Here is a 16,406-nt window from a genome sequence, read left to right as displayed (position 1 = left end):
CTGTTGATACATAATAAAACATAATATGGCCAGAAATAACAGAAAAACACCATATTATGCGATATCCAAAAACTGGAAAAAAAATCATACGTATGTTTGTCAAAAAATGTCATATTTTAAGATATAACAACAAGAAATAACATAAAAACACAATTTTATGGGATGTCCAAAAATTTGACAAAAAAAAAGTCATACTATAGCATGTCGATTTTTGTTAAGAATGGTCAAAATTTAAAATGCCTAAAAATGCTTAAAATTGGTCAATTATATTCTCTTTATACATATTAAGCATAGTATGACCAGAACTAACAGAAAAACACCATATTATGCGATATCGAAAAACTTCAAAATACTAGTTTGTCGATTTTTGCCTAAAAATGACTTTATTATAGTTTGTTGATACATATTAGAACATAGTTTGTCCAGAAATAACAAATAAAAACACAATTTTATGGGATCTCCAAATATTGGACAAAAAAAAAGTCATAGTATAGCATGTCATTTTTTGTCAAAAATGGTCAAATTATAAAATGCCTGAAATGCTTAAAATGGGTCAATTATAGTCTCTTGATACATGTTAGAGCATTATGACCAGAAATAACAGAAAAACACTATACTATGCGATAATCAAAAACTGAAAAAAAATCATGGTATGTCGATTTCTGTCAAAAATGGTCATATTTTAAGATGCCTAAAAATGACTTTGTTATAGTCTGTTGACACATATCAAAACATAGTTTGTCCAGAAATTGGATAAAGAAAAAAAGTCATACTATTAGTGTTTTGAATGGCAGTGGTGTGAACAGAGAATATGAAGTGTAATTGATTACCTGTAACTTGCGCAGCTGTTTGATGGCTTCATCTCGAGCCTTGTTGGCTCCTTCTATGTGTCCCTCTATATCCTTCAGATCCATCTCCAGCTTCTTCTTAGCAGCTACAGCCAAACCTCTCTGCTTCCTCTCGTCCTCCAGCTCCGCCTCCATCTCACGCACCTGAGGGGAGTAAGCACACATCATTAGTGTGGAGGGATTCAGCTGTTAAACTGTTTTCTAATGTATAAGACGATTCTGCACCTGCTTGACCAGAGCTCTCTTCTTTTCATCGTTCTGGTCGTCCCGGCCCTGAAGGTCTCTCTCATACTGGGCCTTCATGGCCTGCATGTTGACCTCCAGACGCAGCTTAGCGTCCTCTGTGGCCTGCAGCTCGTCCTCCAGCTCCTCCAGCTGAGTCTTCATCTCCTCCAGCTGCTGCTCCAGAGTACGCTTGGACTTCTCCAGCTCGTGGACCTGGATAGAAGATGATTTGTGAGACTGCTGCCTAAGTTGTCATAGGCTTGATTACTGTAACAGCCTGCTCATCGGTATACCCAGCAAACACCTCCAGAAAGTTCAATTCATTCAGAACTGTGCTGCCAGAACTCTGATGAAAACCCGCAAATACGACCACATCACCACCCTTCTTCAGCACCTACACTGGCTTACCATAACCTCAACAATTCAATACAAGATCGCCCTCATCACCCAACTTTGCATCTAGAGCAACGCCCTGCAATACCTCAAAGACCTCCTCACCCCTCAATCATCCACCCGTAACCTCCGCTCCCAAAGTATAAACCTCCTCCATCAGCCCCGCACACGCCTCGGCACCATGGGAGACGGAGCCTTCTGCTCCGCTGCCCCCCACATCTGGAACTCTCCCTGAACATTTACGTCTACCCCAGTCTGTGGACACTTTTAAAAAAGGGCTTCAAACTTTTTTGTTCAGGCAGGCATTTTTAGGTTGTTCCTAGATGTTTCTATTACTGTTTCTGCACCTTAATCTCTTAATAATGTACTTTACTACCTGTGTCTTTTTTATCTACTGCTGATTTTAATGTGTCGTAGTTTTCTCTTAGTCTTTTGTTTTTTTGTTTCTGTAGCACTTTGAGATTTCTTTATGAAAAGTGCTTTACAAATAAAATGTATTATTATTATAGCAAATCATGCATTCTTTATTGATCCTAACACTCACGTTCTTGCCCACGTCATCCTTGGAGCTCATTAGGTCTTCCATTTCAGCACGGAGCTGCTTGTTGACCCTCTCCAGCTCCTCTTTGGCCTCCAGCGCTTCGTCCAGAGCTCTGGTCATGGACAGAGCTTTGGTCTCCTTCTCCCTGGCTTCAGCTTCAGCACGGTCGCGCTCCTCAGCATAACGAGCCGAGATGCTCTTCTCCTCAGCCAGCATCTTAAGAGGAGGAGGAGGATGTCAGGTTGTGGACCAGCATTTCATTAAAAAAATGAGATTTGTCATTTGTAACGATTAAAAACATCCATCAGAACACAGTGCGTTCTCACCTGGTCAAACTTCTTCTGTTTCTTCTCCAGGCTGGACACGATCTGTCTCTGGTGATCCAAGTCTACAGTCAGATCATCCAGCTCCTGCTGCAGACGGGTCTTTGTCTTCTCCATCTTCTCAAAGCCGATGGTCTTCTCTTCCAGACGCTGGCTGGCCAGCTCCAGATCCTTCTGCAGCTTCTTCTTCACCTCCTCCAGGCCCTCTATTGTTCCAACATCATCCTCAAGCTTCTTCTTGCTCTCTGACAGCTAGGAAAAAAAGCAAAACTCAGAATAAAAAACACCAAAATTTATATTTGTATTTCCTGCAGCAGACGACTAATCCTACCTGAGCCTGTATGGACAAGATCTGTTTTTCCAGATTCTTGCGCGCCTCCTCATCCTCCTCCTGCTGCTCCTGCACGGCGTTCTTCTCCTCCTCCAGCTGCCGTATACGACTGCTGAGGTTTAGTTTCTGACGTGTCTCCTCCTGAAGCAGCTCCTAGATAACAATGTGCACTTTTCCTGTTAGTTTCATAGAAAGGAGGCAGTGTGTGAAGTCTGGATACAAGCTCAGAGATGCTGGACGTCACCTGTGTGTCTTGTAGCTGACTGTCTAGAACAGCAACGTCTTTGGCCATCTTGATACCCTTCCTCTCCGAGTCTTCCAAAATGGCCGACACATTGTCCAGCTCAGTCTGTAAGGAGAGGTGTCACAGTTAACCAGGTTAGTAATGTAACTATAATATGTTTGTAAAATATTTAAATGAAATCAGGCTTGAGAATTTCCTGTATGTTTGGACCGATTATTAAACAATCATCACAACATTTACATCAACTTGCAATTTTATACATTTTTTCTATTCAGATCTACAGAACGATTGTACTTTTGACTGATCATCACTTTTGCTCCACATCAATAGCAGGACTGTACTGAGTACTCCTAAATAATGTGGCTGATCTTTATCTCCAGAAATTACAGGATACAACCAAGCTTATAATAGTTTTTTAATTTTTCATTAGTTTCAGTTTTAATTTCGTTTGTGAATTTTTGTTTTCAAATTCAGTTAGTTTTAATTCGTTTTTAGAGTGAGTTTGCTAGTTTTAATTAGTTTTTATTTGGGGGAAATTGCATAGTTTTAGTGTTAGTTTTTTTGTAAGGTTGTATTTGTGTGAGATTCAAAAAAGTCACAGTAAATGTTTCCTTTATTTCCTTTGTCTGATCCATCTCAGCCCCAATAAGTTTATTAAGTCATAAAACCAGATAGATGTAAACATATGTTTAGTCTGCATATTCTTTTTAGCTTATTTTTATTTTTTCTGTATATAGCTGTGTATGTGTATGTGTATATTTGTTTAAAACTAGGGTTCTGAGAGAAAAGTTCTCTGTATGTGTACATGTGTAGCAGAATTGACAATAAAGTGACTTTTGAGATTTCATATCAACCAAAAAGGTTTACGTATGAAAAAAGTTGACAAAAACGAAAACGAAGAACATTTTCATTATATTTTTAGTTAGATTTGTAACCACAAAATACAGTTTCAGTTAGTTTTTTAAAAAAAAACTCATTTTTATTTTTATTCCAGTTAACGAAAATGTTTTTTCAATTCTAGTTTTTGTTATTTTGTTAGTTTTCGTTAACTATAATAACCTTGGTTACAAGGCTTCTCGTCAGGATTGATCCTACTGTAATCAAATAAGTTGACCTGCAGTTTGTGTGTGCGCTCCGCCAGCTCTCCCTTGGACCTCTCTCCCTCAGTGACTCTGGCCATGAACTCCTGCAGCTGAGCCTCCAGTTTCTTCCTCTTGTGTTCAGACTCGCTCTTCGCCTGCTGCAGGGTCTTGACCTCGCTGGCCAGCTCCTTGTTGGCACTCTCCTGGCTCTGCTTGGTCTTCTCCAGATTGGCCTTGAACTAGACATATTAAACAACAAACATGAGTGTGGTCTGATTGGGATGCGATGTCACTTTCTCTTTGGCGGATTATTGATCCTGTGATATTAGACTGTAGATTGTGGAGAACGTATGTTACCCTCTTGGCCTGTTCCAGCTGTTCAGACAGCTCCTCCAGGGCAGTGGAATGCCTCTGTCTCATCTCCTGGATCTGAGCTTCGTGGTTCTTAGTCTCATCGTCGATGGTCTTCTTCAGCTCTGTGACCTCCTGTTCTCGTTTGGTCCTGCGGAGAACAGGAACACAAAACAGTCTTGACTTTCCTGTTTATTAAATACTAATAACATAATCAGCTTAGGGTTGTCAAAAGTATCAATACTCAAAAAAGTAGCGATACTACAACATTGTATCCAGATACAATACTCAAGTATCGATACCCCCCCGACCTTTCGTTTCAAACTGACCTATTACTAATGTTATCGTGGCCCGCATTAATGTTGGCCGTGTTATTATTAACCATTAGCCACAGCTAGCAATTAAAGGCTGACACCACGTTAATGATTATAAACAACGTAAATAAATAAATCAGGCATGTAGTATGCCCATATTACGTTAATTGACATAGTGTCAGTATACATAAGCATAGAGTTAATAAGTTTATATAAATGTTGGTGACTGAAAAGTGCTATTTTCTCTCTTGAAGTCCCAGAATGAAGCAGAGAAAAGTCGACTTATCAAGCTTGCCTAACATTGTGCACAGCATACAACCTCAAAATATTGTTCTAATTGTTATTGTTAAATGTAATTATTCATTTTTTGCACTACCTCAGACCTGAAGCTTGTTATCATAGTTGCAGTTTCTTTTTGCACAACTGTTTTTTATTATAAATATTTAACCTGATTTTTTTTACATGTTGCATTTTTCTTGTTAATAATTTTAGGGTCTTTGTTTTTATCCTTGTGGTATCGAATATGGTATCGAGTATCCAATATTTTCCTGAGTATCGAATATTTTCCTGAGTATCGGTATCAAGTTGAAAATTTTAGTATCGTGACAACCCTAAATCAGCTAAATGTCTATGACATAAATGTAAAATAAGGGAGAGAAAAATGCATTACCGAAGTTCCTGCTGGGCAGCGGTTGTATCCAGGGTGTCCTCCAGTTCTGTCTTCAAGGCCTCGAGCTCTTCGCTCAAGTCCCTCTTGAGTTTCTCGGCCTTGTTTCTTGACACTTTCTCTGACTCGAGGTCCTCCTGCAGCTCAGACAGCTGGGCCTGCAGCTCCCTCACCTGTTTCAGAGCATTGTTCTTCTGGCTGACTTCGTCCTCGCCCCTGTTACCCACAACAACATTCAGGAACATGAAACAGAGTCTCAGATAGAAAATCGGAAAAATATTGTGACTGTGATGCAAGGTTATAGTTTTTAATATTCAATTAGGTTTATTTTAATTTTAGTTTTAACTCAGAAATGTAATTTTTACTTTAGTTTTATTTAATTTTCAGAGTGTGTTTGCTAGTTTTAGTTAAGTTTCAGTTTTCAGAAAGTTTCTATTTTTAGTTTTAGTTTAACAGTAGTTGTTGTAGTTGTCTCCTGATGAAAATAGCAAACACAGCAAGAAAGCCCCCCGAACTACTATTTTAAACCATAAAACCACTTCCACGTTTTTTGGGACTGCCAGACAATAAGACCTTACTGGGAAGAATGTAAACAATAAGCAATATACTGTGTAAAACATGGAACATCAAAGACAAAAGACTGTTGGCTATTGGCAGCCAGTAAAAAAGCTGTCACGAATAAATGGTTAAAAGTAGAACCTGCCATCATTGATGAGTGGATTGAAGTTGTCTATGAGATTTATGTTATGAAGAAGATATCTTTTTCCCTCAAAGTTGAAGAAGAAACATTTTATAAGATCTGGACCAAATGGACTGAATATGTAAAACCAATCAGATCTGATTTAATTTGAATATACTTGTGCTTTGGGTGAACCTTTTTTTTAATGTGATGTTTCGATTATCTCAATTGGTGTGCTCCCCGGTTCTATTTTTTTCTTTTTCGTTCCCAACTCAAAATTAGTGGACCATAAAAGAAAACCCCAGTAGGGCAGTTTGGACAAATCACTAAAACTTTCTACATCCATCCTTTCTTACGTCCTTGAGTGACTACGGCTGTAATTGATGTTTGTGATGGAAATTTGCCTTTCTAAATAAAAAGAGAATTTAAAACAACAACAACCATAAAACTACAAACACTCATTGAGTTGTTTGAACGCTGCTGTTGTGTAAAGACCCCACTGGGTGGCAGTAGAGATTTGTTTCATACAGCAGTGGATGCCCACAGTGTTTTTCTAATGACTCTCTTAAAGGGGTTTTATGCCTTTAAAGACCACCTATCAGCAGTTACAAACACACATTAATACCACACCATAGAGAGAGTCACACATCATAAACACATTCCTATGCAGTGAGAATGTGAATAAATACAGGCAGCATGTCAACAATAAGTGAGAGCTAAAGGCTATATTTTGTACAGGATGATAGGATCAGTGCTGAACACGTGTCTGAAGTGATTTCAGTCCAATAAAATGTTCGATATAAACCAGCAGGTGTGACTGTATCTTACAACAGTGTTTAGTCTGATGACCGTTCTGTGCAGCTATGTAGAGCTTATCTCACACTGACTCACAACATGAAGCACAATCTCAATGAGTCAATATGAGAACTCCAACAGCCGTATTTAGCTCACACACAGTTATGTCACACTGAGCCAGCTCCTCTATGGTGCTGCCGCTATCGCTCACCTCGCCTGCATCGTCTGCTGCTCGTCTTCCTTCTTTCCCAGCTGAACTTTGAGCTCCTCTGTCTGGGCCTGCAGCTCTGATATTTGGTCCTGGAAGTCAGATATCTCCCCATCCAGCTTCCTCTTAGCCTTCTCCAGCTCCTGACGGGTCTTCTCCTCCTTTTTCAGTCTCTCTAAATTAGAGGAGATGATGCAATGGTTTAATAGAACATCAACAAAATGTCAGATACCCTGTAAAAAAGTATTTTACTCCTTTACCCTCCAGGTCGACCATCATCATCTCCTGCTTGTTCTTGACCTTGCCCAGGTTCTTAGCCTTTTCTTCCTCTTCAGCTAGTGTCGAGGTCATTTCATTGATTCGGTCGTCCAACAGCTTCTTCTCCTGAAGCAGAGAGACACGGACGAGTTAGCGAAACAAGATTTTGTTGAATGCAGGTAAACAGTCCATGTTCCATGATCAGGGTATTTCAGGATGGACTCAAACACCACCTCCTCCAGTGTGTCCAACCTGGCTCCAACCACAGAGCCAGCCCCCAAAGGCAAAATCTCCATCAGACACATACAGTAGTGTTCAAAATAATAGCAGTCCAATGTGACTAACCAGAATAATCCAGGTTCTTAGTATATTTTTTATTGCTACATGGCAAACAAGGTACAATATCTTGAACGACCCATTTTCCTCAGGCTTTCAAAGAGAAATGCATGTTCAACAAGTGCTGGCTTCATCCTTAAATAGAGGCCACCTGATTCACACCTGTTTTTTCACAAAATTGATGACCTCACTTTTTGAACACACCACTTGCCCAATTGCACAGCCTTAAGAGCTGCATATCACGAATGCTGGGTCTTGTTGGTTTTCTGAGAATCTACTGCACCTATTTTGAACACTACTGTAACTGATTCTTCCTTTTTCAAAAATGCTACATTGTATCAAGCGTAAAATATAACTTTCATATTTTTTCAAATTCGCTGATCCTACTTTTGATTTCCATAATGAAAGCTGAAAGCTCATTTTGCTTGATCTTTTGTTCAATTTTTTTTTCTTTCCATCTAAATGCTTTAGTTTGACTGCAGCCTCTTCCTCTCACCTTGAGGAACTTGGAGTTCTGGTCTTCAAGTAGCAAAATGTCTTCTTCATATTTCTTCATTTTAGCCTCAGTTGTCACTTTCTCCAGCTGCAGCTTTTGCCTGGCAGCCTCCTCCTCGTCCAGCTGTTCTTCCAGGTCCTACACACACACACACACACACACACACACACACACACACACACACACACACACACACACACAAAAGGTATTTATTCATACTAGAGAACTTATGTTTCTCATTTCTATTCCATCTAAAATAGTCACATTTTGAATTATACTTCCAGAATGCATCAGTACATTACTGGGACACACCTGGATATGGGACTGCATCTTCTTCTTCTCGTTCTGCATGCTCTGGGTCCTCTCTTCTTCCTCCTCCAGCCTGGACTCCAGATCATGAAGGATCTCCTCCAGCTCTTGCTTTTTGGAAGCCAGACGAGCTCTCATCTCCTCAGCCTCTGCGAACAGCTCTGTCTCTGCCTGCAGCTGCTCCGCCAGGATGTTTTTCTCCTCCATTAACTACACACAAAGAAAACATTGCATTATGCATTCTTATAAAAAATCAATACAGTTTGTTAACGCTGCAGAGTATTGCTGTGACCTAACCTGCTGGTGTTTCCTCTCCATCTCCACCAGCTCTCCCTCCACCTTCGTCTGCTTCTCCTTCACCTTCACCAGCTCCTCATCTTTTGCTTGCATCTCTTCCTCCTGCCTGGTCACCTGCAGCAGAGGCTTCACCTGCAGGGTAACACCAACACAAGTTTCAGAGGGTTTGTAGGAGATTACTAATGGATAAACACTGTTTACAAATGTAAATACCAGCAAGCACACACCTTGGTGAAAAGTCTCCACCACTGCCAGTGACGCAGCTTTAAGTAGGCAGCACAGTTCCTCTGGAGAACCTTCAGAGCGCTGAGCTGCTGCTGCTTCTTAGCAAAGGCCCTGAAGCATTACAGGAAGGTAAAAAAGACTGAGTGAGGCAACAGCAAAATACACTTTATTGTGGTCAGATACATAACTGACTTTGGAGTAGATCTCAAGTAGACCTTCGGTAGAGCAGCCCTTACTTGCGTGCTAGATATCCTCGACAGACGGCCTGAAAGTAAATGATGATGTCAGTGATCTTCAGGTCCCTCTCCTCCTCCAGGTGGGCCAGGACTCCAGCCCTGAAGAAGATCTTACTCTGGCCGATACGGAACAGATTACCGTCCAGCTCCAGGGCTTTAATCTGTCAAAGACAAGAAGAGACGTTAAGGTGGAGGGAAAGTAACAAAAGGAGAAATCTGTTTGGTATAATTCAATTCTTTAGTCAGATTGTGGTCTGAATAAAGCATAAATAAACATATGAATGACATTTTAAAATGAGGAAAAATAAGATAAACCTTTATTGATCCCAAGAGGGGAAATTCAGCAAGTGCCTCATAAAAAAAATGAGAAATAATAATAATAATAATAATAATAAAGAATACAGATTGAGTCCTTACCATCCTCTCACAGGCCTGCTTGCCGTCCATGAAGCCCTTGGGAATGGCGTTAGGAGTGAGGATCTCGTACCTGGAAAGAAAGTTCATCAAAATCCAGGATGACACCAGATATATCATCTATTTTTTAAAAAGCTTTTTATGCAAATTATTTATCTACCTATGGCAATAACATACTTTAATCTGTGTTTCATATGACACCAGTTAGGTTGACAACAGTACCTCTGTCTGAACTCCTGGAAGACGATGCGGTTGGGGAAGCCCTGTCTGCAGATACGGATCCCCTCCAGCACACCATTACACCTCAGCTGGTCCAGAACCAGGTGGGGGTCCAGTTTACCAGCCTGAGGGGGAAGGAGAATGAAATAAAGATGAAGAAGAGGAACATTTTGATATATGGGTGAACATTCTGGATGAAAATAATTTACTTGAACTTGAATAGTTTGCCATTTATTTTGGGGTTAAATATAAAACACTGTGTCTTGCTGATACAATCCAACAGGATTTATAAAAATGGTGATATGTGGTGCAAGGTGCTCATGCAGTTAGGCACACTGGATCTTTGTAGTGGTAAATGTAATAAATAATAAAAGTGAAGCTATTAAAGTTCAATTAAATGTATGCATGTTATGCATTTTTCAGAATACATGCACTGTATATGACCTATATTAATATATGTCCCACTGCTTAGGAACTGAATTGGAAATTACGTAAATACATGGCCAACTTGTCCGACGTGTCCCCATTCTTCTCAAATCTGGTCCTGTATAGTCCCGTCTGACTATATACAGTGAATTATAAATTGTATTTGAAACCACAATAGATTTAGTGGAGTAGTTCTCAGTCCAGAGGTCAACTGTGACAATCTAACTACTCACCCGTTTCTCATGGTTCGGGATGATGCAGCGGACAAAGTTAGGGTTGGTGTTCCTCAGTGTGGCCATCAGCTTTGATAACTGCTCCTTGTACAGCTGCCCCACAGTGCGGAACATGCCCTTCTTGGTCTTGTAGGCGGCACCAAACGCTGTCTCATTCATGCCCGCAACCTGATCTAGACCCACGATTCTGTCGACTGGTGATGAAAAATGAGAAATGGAGAGGTAACTGCATTAATGCAGGGATAAACAGGTGACTGATGTGACCTTTGTGACGCTTGTTTTACTGATAAATGTACATCAACACAAGTGCTGTGTTGTTAACATGGATGTAGAAAAGAGAAAAGCCAAAGACATAAAGTCTTTTATTTCAATCCAATGAGGATATTCATCTGGAAATATTGCCAATAAAGGTTGGAGTGTTCAATCGAGCAGGATTTGCTCTTTTCTAATTTTATGATATGCATGAAGACAGACAATGATGTCACACCAGCTGTAACCAGAGGCCGTCAACTGGTTTGATACAACATAAGCTAACAGGCAGAGCTGGTTTCTCTCAGCTGACTGCTGAATTATCTGTCATTCAAAAATGACTTTATGGCACCAAGCAGAGACAGAGTATTAAATACAGCCAGGACACTGAAACAACTAGCCTGATCCTAACACTAACTATATTTTATGTACATTAAATTGTTGCTAAAACAGAAAGCTTATCATTTAACCCTTTACTGGGCAAAGAACCATATTTGGTAACTTCAGCGGACATCCGAAACAGGGTTCCCATGCCTCGCCATGAGGTCATAGAACCACATGGATTTCTCCAGCTAATCAGTGAAGATCAGGCTACATCACAGATAGTGGTACCATCGCATCTGACCAATCAGTATAATAATGACAATATAGTAATAATAATAACTCAATTGACCCTAATTTGCAACCTAAAAATTAAAAATTGTCACAAATGTAAAAGTCTTGAAATGTCCTCTATAACACTTAAGGGTCGGAATTTTCAAATTCAAAAGTATTTTATTGAGTGCCCCATAAAGGGATAAATAGATAACCGATATAAAAATTTCTGTTCATTTCTGGCCACAAAATGACTCAGTCAGACTTCCTGCTGTAGCATCTTATTGGAAACTTTGTCACATACCATTCCTGAGTTTTAAAACATCCTGCCACTCGACTGTCAACTATCCAATAAAGTCAAAATGGAAAGAAAAATACACTCCAGGGACGCCTGTGAAGTTTTCTCGTAAGCATATCTTGGCATGATACCACCACCTGTTGACCACCTGACTGTGTGCCTGTGCGTTCTTGAGCAAAACAGGCATCCACTCATAAAAAATGCTCCATAGTGCTACGAGGGATCAATAACTCCACATGGAACTTGAATATATACTGTTTGGATTATATATGGGTTGAGAACAAACACCACGTGTTACATAATCAAACTATATATATGATAAAAGGTCAAAAAGTAGTGTACTACATAATGGAATATTCACTACATCTTATCCTTACCATCATAGTACTGATACATCAAAATGTAATATAACACCTTAGGAAATTAAAAGTTCTGTATTTCTGTAATTTGCCCAAATGTCCTGTTACAGTTCAGCAGCACTACACCTCTCAGCTTACTTACTTGTGTAACCCCTAGTCTTTTCATAAGAAATAATTACAAGTTAGATCAGATATCTGGTGTGCAGCTTCTTCAGATATTCCATTAATTCCATTATTTCAGTGTAAATGTCAGTGAGTAAACAGCAACTTAAATCAATTCTGGATCAAAAAGGCTTCAAAATCCAGTAAATGTGCAATTCTAAAATGTATTATCTCTGATTTTCATAATGAAAAAAGTAGTGGTTTGACTGGATTAACATCCCAGTATTAGCTGCTGGAATAAATACAGTGGTAGTAAACCACCAGCACTCATGGATGAGTACTGGTGGAATGATTTTTTTTTTTTTTACAGCCATTTTTTACAGCCATGCAAAGCCAGAGGGGGATTATTTTAAGGGATGCACAGTGCAGTAAGACGGAGCAGGGAACCAGCGATCCGTCCAGTGCAGAGGATGAGGAGAAGCCAGTGGTACACAGACGTTTAGTGTTACTATCATTCACCTGGAGCTTCATGGAGCCCAGACACATTGTCATAGAAAGAGGCTCTCTGAAACGTCTGAATGTCTACAGCAACAGAGACACGGACAGAGAAAGAAGACAGGAGAGTGTGAGAGAGGAAAAAGTGTGCATGCAAACACATACGACCATCACCCACACACCCATTCATAAGCATTGATTAGCTGTTATAAAGAGGACTGAAGAGTAAATGTCAGTTCATTCACTGTAATATTACCATACATGCATATTATCAAAGCCTTATTATTATTCAAAGCCAGTGTGGGGTTATTATAGCTGAATATTAATCAGGAGAAAGATTAGTCCAGAAAGTGTTATATAACTACTCTGTTTTCCATTTTAGCTGTCCTTGATTCCATAAAACAAATGTCAAATTAGAAATATCATTATGGAGGTTGTGGCTCCCATCTGATTGAAATATTTACAGTGTAATAGCAGGGGGAGAAATTACAGGATAGGCAATAAATAGCAGTAAATCTGTCACTCAGCTCTGAGAGAAGAATGTCCTTACACCGCTGAATGAATGCTTTTTTTTTTCATCAAATATGAGATTCAGTTGTTTCTAAAATGCTTTGTAGAATATATAGCCATGAACATCAGCACCAAGTTTACTGAAAAACTTTTGCTAGTATGGCTAAAAACAAGAAGCCAAAAATAAAAGAGAAGCCAAAAATTGTTTTAAATGCCTTTATAGTGTGCATGGTGTACAGCAGGGGTCTCAAACTTGCGGCCCTCCTGACGATATTTTGTGGCCCCCACCTTGATATGAAAGTTTAATGTTCGTTTTATATGAATGGTACTTTAGCGTGTTGGGTGTGGAAGGTCCCTTTAATTCCTTTTTTTCTCAGAATTTTGTGTCTTTTTTTTGTCATTTTGTGTCTTTTTTTTGTCATTTTGTGTCTTTTTTTGGGTAATTTTGTGTCTCCTTAAGTAATTTAGTTTTTTTCTGTCATTTTGTGTCTTTTTTTGGGTAATTTTGTGTCTCCTTAAGTAATTTAGTTTTTTTCTGTCATTTTGTGTCTTTTTCTGTCATCTTGTGTCTTGTTTTAATAATTTTGTGTCTTTTTTAATAATATTGTGCCTTTTTTAAATAATTGTGTGCCTTTTTTGGTCATTTTGTGTCTTTTTTTTTTTTTAGTAATTTCCTGGCTTTTTGGGTAATTTTGTGTCTTTTTTTGGTCATTTTGATACTGCCTCCAGCGGCCCCCAGGTAATTTGAGTTTGAGACCCCTGGTGTACAGCATCCTTCCTGGAGTAACAGTTTCTGTGCTTTCAACAGGAAATAAACTGGGACACACTTGTAATGTTTACGTTTAAAACTTTGATGAGACTTCTGATAAGGACGAATTCAGTCTTTTGGAATTCATGCCACAGTTGAAATTGTATATCAATATACTTTTGTACCATTAAAAGTTCAATGAGCTCCTACAAAACAAAAATAATAATATGAAGATGCTGAGAGAGAGACTTACCATCTTTCCAGAGCTCAGCCACAAACTTGTCTGTTGACTGGTGCAGCAGTGTGGCCACATTGTCATTCAGGGGATCCATGTTCTTCATCAGCCATTCATCAGCTTTGTAGTCCACCTACAGAAACAGTGATTCCTCAAAGTTAATTAGTGGTTGCACAACAAAATGTTCTACTGTATTTTAGTTTTCATGGGTTATTTAATCATAAAAAATAATAAAATTGAGAATTAACTTCACTTTAAATGCACAGTATGTAATTTCTACCACTGAGGGTCTCTCAATCAAAACAATAACAAAAGACGGACTTTGATGACATTGTGAAGTAGCGTGGGAGCATGGGAGTTGTTGTCTTCATTGTTAAACAAAATCCATTAATGATGAAAATCTATCTGATGTGACTTTGGCAAAAATAATGTTTCCTGAAGGGGAAAATAAAGTTTATCTGGTCTGATCTGACATTATGTTTTTATAATTTTTAAGTCGTATCCTTTGAATGAAATAGTTACCAGTAACATCAGCTAATGTAACGCTAACCTGCCATTAGACTTGCCATACAGCTACTGTAGCTGTGGTTATGTGTTGAATGTTCTTGCAGCATTTTAACGTTTTAACCTGCACATTAGCTTGGTAGCTAGCATGAGCCACTTGTCATTGTAGCACACTGTTGTAAACTGGATCAATATCATATCATATCAATAAATTAGGTATCTACTGGATTTCTGTGTGGAAAAAAAAACACAATTCATGAAAAAAATAAGCTGTAAAATGTTGTATTACTGAGTATAAATTGTGAGATTGAACGATTTACAATTATTGTCTGACGTATCTCCAAGTGTTTCCCTGAACATTAGAGTAACTAGAGGGGTTATGAGTTAATTAATTAAATGACCAAATTAAATGCATCATTAGCTTGGATAAAAAAACAGATTTATTTAGGTTTAAACATTGTTGGAAACATTTAGAAAAACTGAAGTGCTAAACTTCACATAAAAGAGATTTTAATGAGAAAGTTTTACGTATTATACCTTTAAACTCAAACAGGCTATGGTGTAATGTACTACAATGACCGACACACAAGGTTTGGCATCTCGACAGCAATAAGAGCAAAATAACTCAACATCAATTCATATTTAATTTATGGATTTGGTTACATGTCATCCTATCCTCTCCCCTTCATTACTGTTAGACCCTCGGGTTAACAGTGTAAAGCAAAAAATGCTTTAAAAAAACACTTTTAGAGGGCTGGCTTTCAGTGTCTGACAGATTGCTGCAGTTCTGTTGCTTCACCTGTCTGCAGCTGTCTGTGCAGTATGTCTTAAGTGACAGCTAGAACTGGCGCTAATAGTGTTTTCAAATACCATGCAGTCGTTTTATCTGAGGCAGCACCAGATGTGCCGCGTGGGCTCAGAAAATCAGTGATACACAATACTGAAATTGTTGGTTTTTATCTCGACCATGTGATAATTGTACCGGGGTTAAAATAAAGACTGTATTGTTTGCATATTAAATTTGACTGACAGCACAGTCAGGTCTTACTGGACCACAGTGTGTCGATGGCTTTAGTCCATGAAACACGATGATGACTTTTACTTGGATGTGTTTTTCAAACGTCTAATGCACTATGAAGAGTGTCGGATTAGAGAAGGACATAATAAGTAATTGACACGGTCGGCAACCTGAGAGGAGGAATGTCAGAACTCCATATGGGTTTCATCAGAACCCTGGAAAAGCCAACTCACAATGTTTGCACTTATTTTCCTCTTCAGTATCACTCTGTCATGCAAGGTTTATTTGATGAAGTTCAAATTTATTGCTGGCTTCAGAATCCAAGAGTGGATGCTTGATATGGAGCTGAATCTGATATTTCCACCTGTTTGTCATGGCAAGGCTCAGGTCCAGGACTGATGTTTAGACACGACTGACTGATGCTCTTCACTTTGTTCACATACACATGGAAAAGGGACAGGTAAACCTAATTAAATTACCACTCAAGGGGTGATATCAGTTTACATGCAGCCACTGACAAGCGTCTTCTGTGGAATGTTGTGTATCGTTTTCTCTTTGCAGATGGCAGACCACCACACAAAGGTGAAAGTTGAAAATCTCTGTTATGTAACCGCCAGGCACCAAATACTTAATCACACACCAATGTGAACCAGATGTGGGTTTCCTACAGCAGCAGTATGACAACTGGGCTATTGTTTTCAGGCAATGACCTGGTTAACGGTGCCTTCAGGGGACCTAAGTCTGTGCCTCACAGAAAGGCTTCAAAACAGGCCAGAAACAGAGTTGCTGCATGAGGAAAACACATGGCTGAATCTGAGGCTATAAAGGGACATGAATAATGGTT

The 16,406-nt window shown here is 39.1% G+C and overlaps 1 protein-coding gene across 3 annotated transcripts in view; it reads right to left on the bottom strand.

Annotated features, from left to right (window-relative positions):
• Window positions 1-16,406, bottom strand: part of LOC131982767 (myosin-10-like) — a 79,021-nt gene that overhangs the window by 6,750 nt on the left and 55,865 nt on the right. For 2 of the 3 annotated variants that reach the window (XM_059347365.1, XM_059347366.1), the window contains 20 exons: window positions 14,059-14,173; window positions 10,451-10,644; window positions 9,795-9,916; window positions 9,576-9,645; window positions 9,159-9,319; window positions 8,925-9,033; window positions 8,698-8,829; window positions 8,404-8,610; window positions 8,092-8,229; window positions 7,262-7,385; window positions 7,005-7,176; window positions 5,323-5,535; window positions 4,345-4,489; window positions 4,020-4,226; window positions 2,906-3,010; window positions 2,662-2,814; window positions 2,334-2,582; window positions 2,011-2,223; window positions 1,074-1,286; window positions 831-992 (listed from right to left, as the gene is read on the bottom strand). In XM_059347365.1, coding sequence (XP_059203348.1) covers window positions 831-992; window positions 1,074-1,286; window positions 2,011-2,223; window positions 2,334-2,582; window positions 2,662-2,814; window positions 2,906-3,010; window positions 4,020-4,226; window positions 4,345-4,489; window positions 5,323-5,535; window positions 7,005-7,176; window positions 7,262-7,385; window positions 8,092-8,229; window positions 8,404-8,610; window positions 8,698-8,829; window positions 8,925-9,033; window positions 9,159-9,319; window positions 9,576-9,645; window positions 9,795-9,916; window positions 10,451-10,644; window positions 14,059-14,173 — 3,204 coding nt within the window. Of the gene's footprint in view, window positions 1-830; window positions 993-1,073; window positions 1,287-2,010; window positions 2,224-2,333; window positions 2,583-2,661; window positions 2,815-2,905; window positions 3,011-4,019; window positions 4,227-4,344; window positions 4,490-5,322; window positions 5,536-7,004; window positions 7,177-7,261; window positions 7,386-8,091; window positions 8,230-8,403; window positions 8,611-8,697; window positions 8,830-8,924; window positions 9,034-9,158; window positions 9,320-9,575; window positions 9,646-9,794; window positions 9,917-10,450; window positions 10,645-12,571; window positions 12,635-14,058; window positions 14,174-16,406 lie in introns of all 3 variants that reach the window. The other variant, XM_059347364.1, reaches the window with a different exon arrangement.

Source organism: Centropristis striata, chromosome 13 (genome assembly GCF_030273125.1).
Source record: "Centropristis striata isolate RG_2023a ecotype Rhode Island chromosome 13, C.striata_1.0, whole genome shotgun sequence".
Lineage (NCBI taxonomy): Eukaryota > Metazoa > Chordata > Actinopteri > Perciformes > Serranidae > Centropristis > Centropristis striata.
This window is presented reverse-complemented; position numbering and strand designations above follow the sequence as displayed.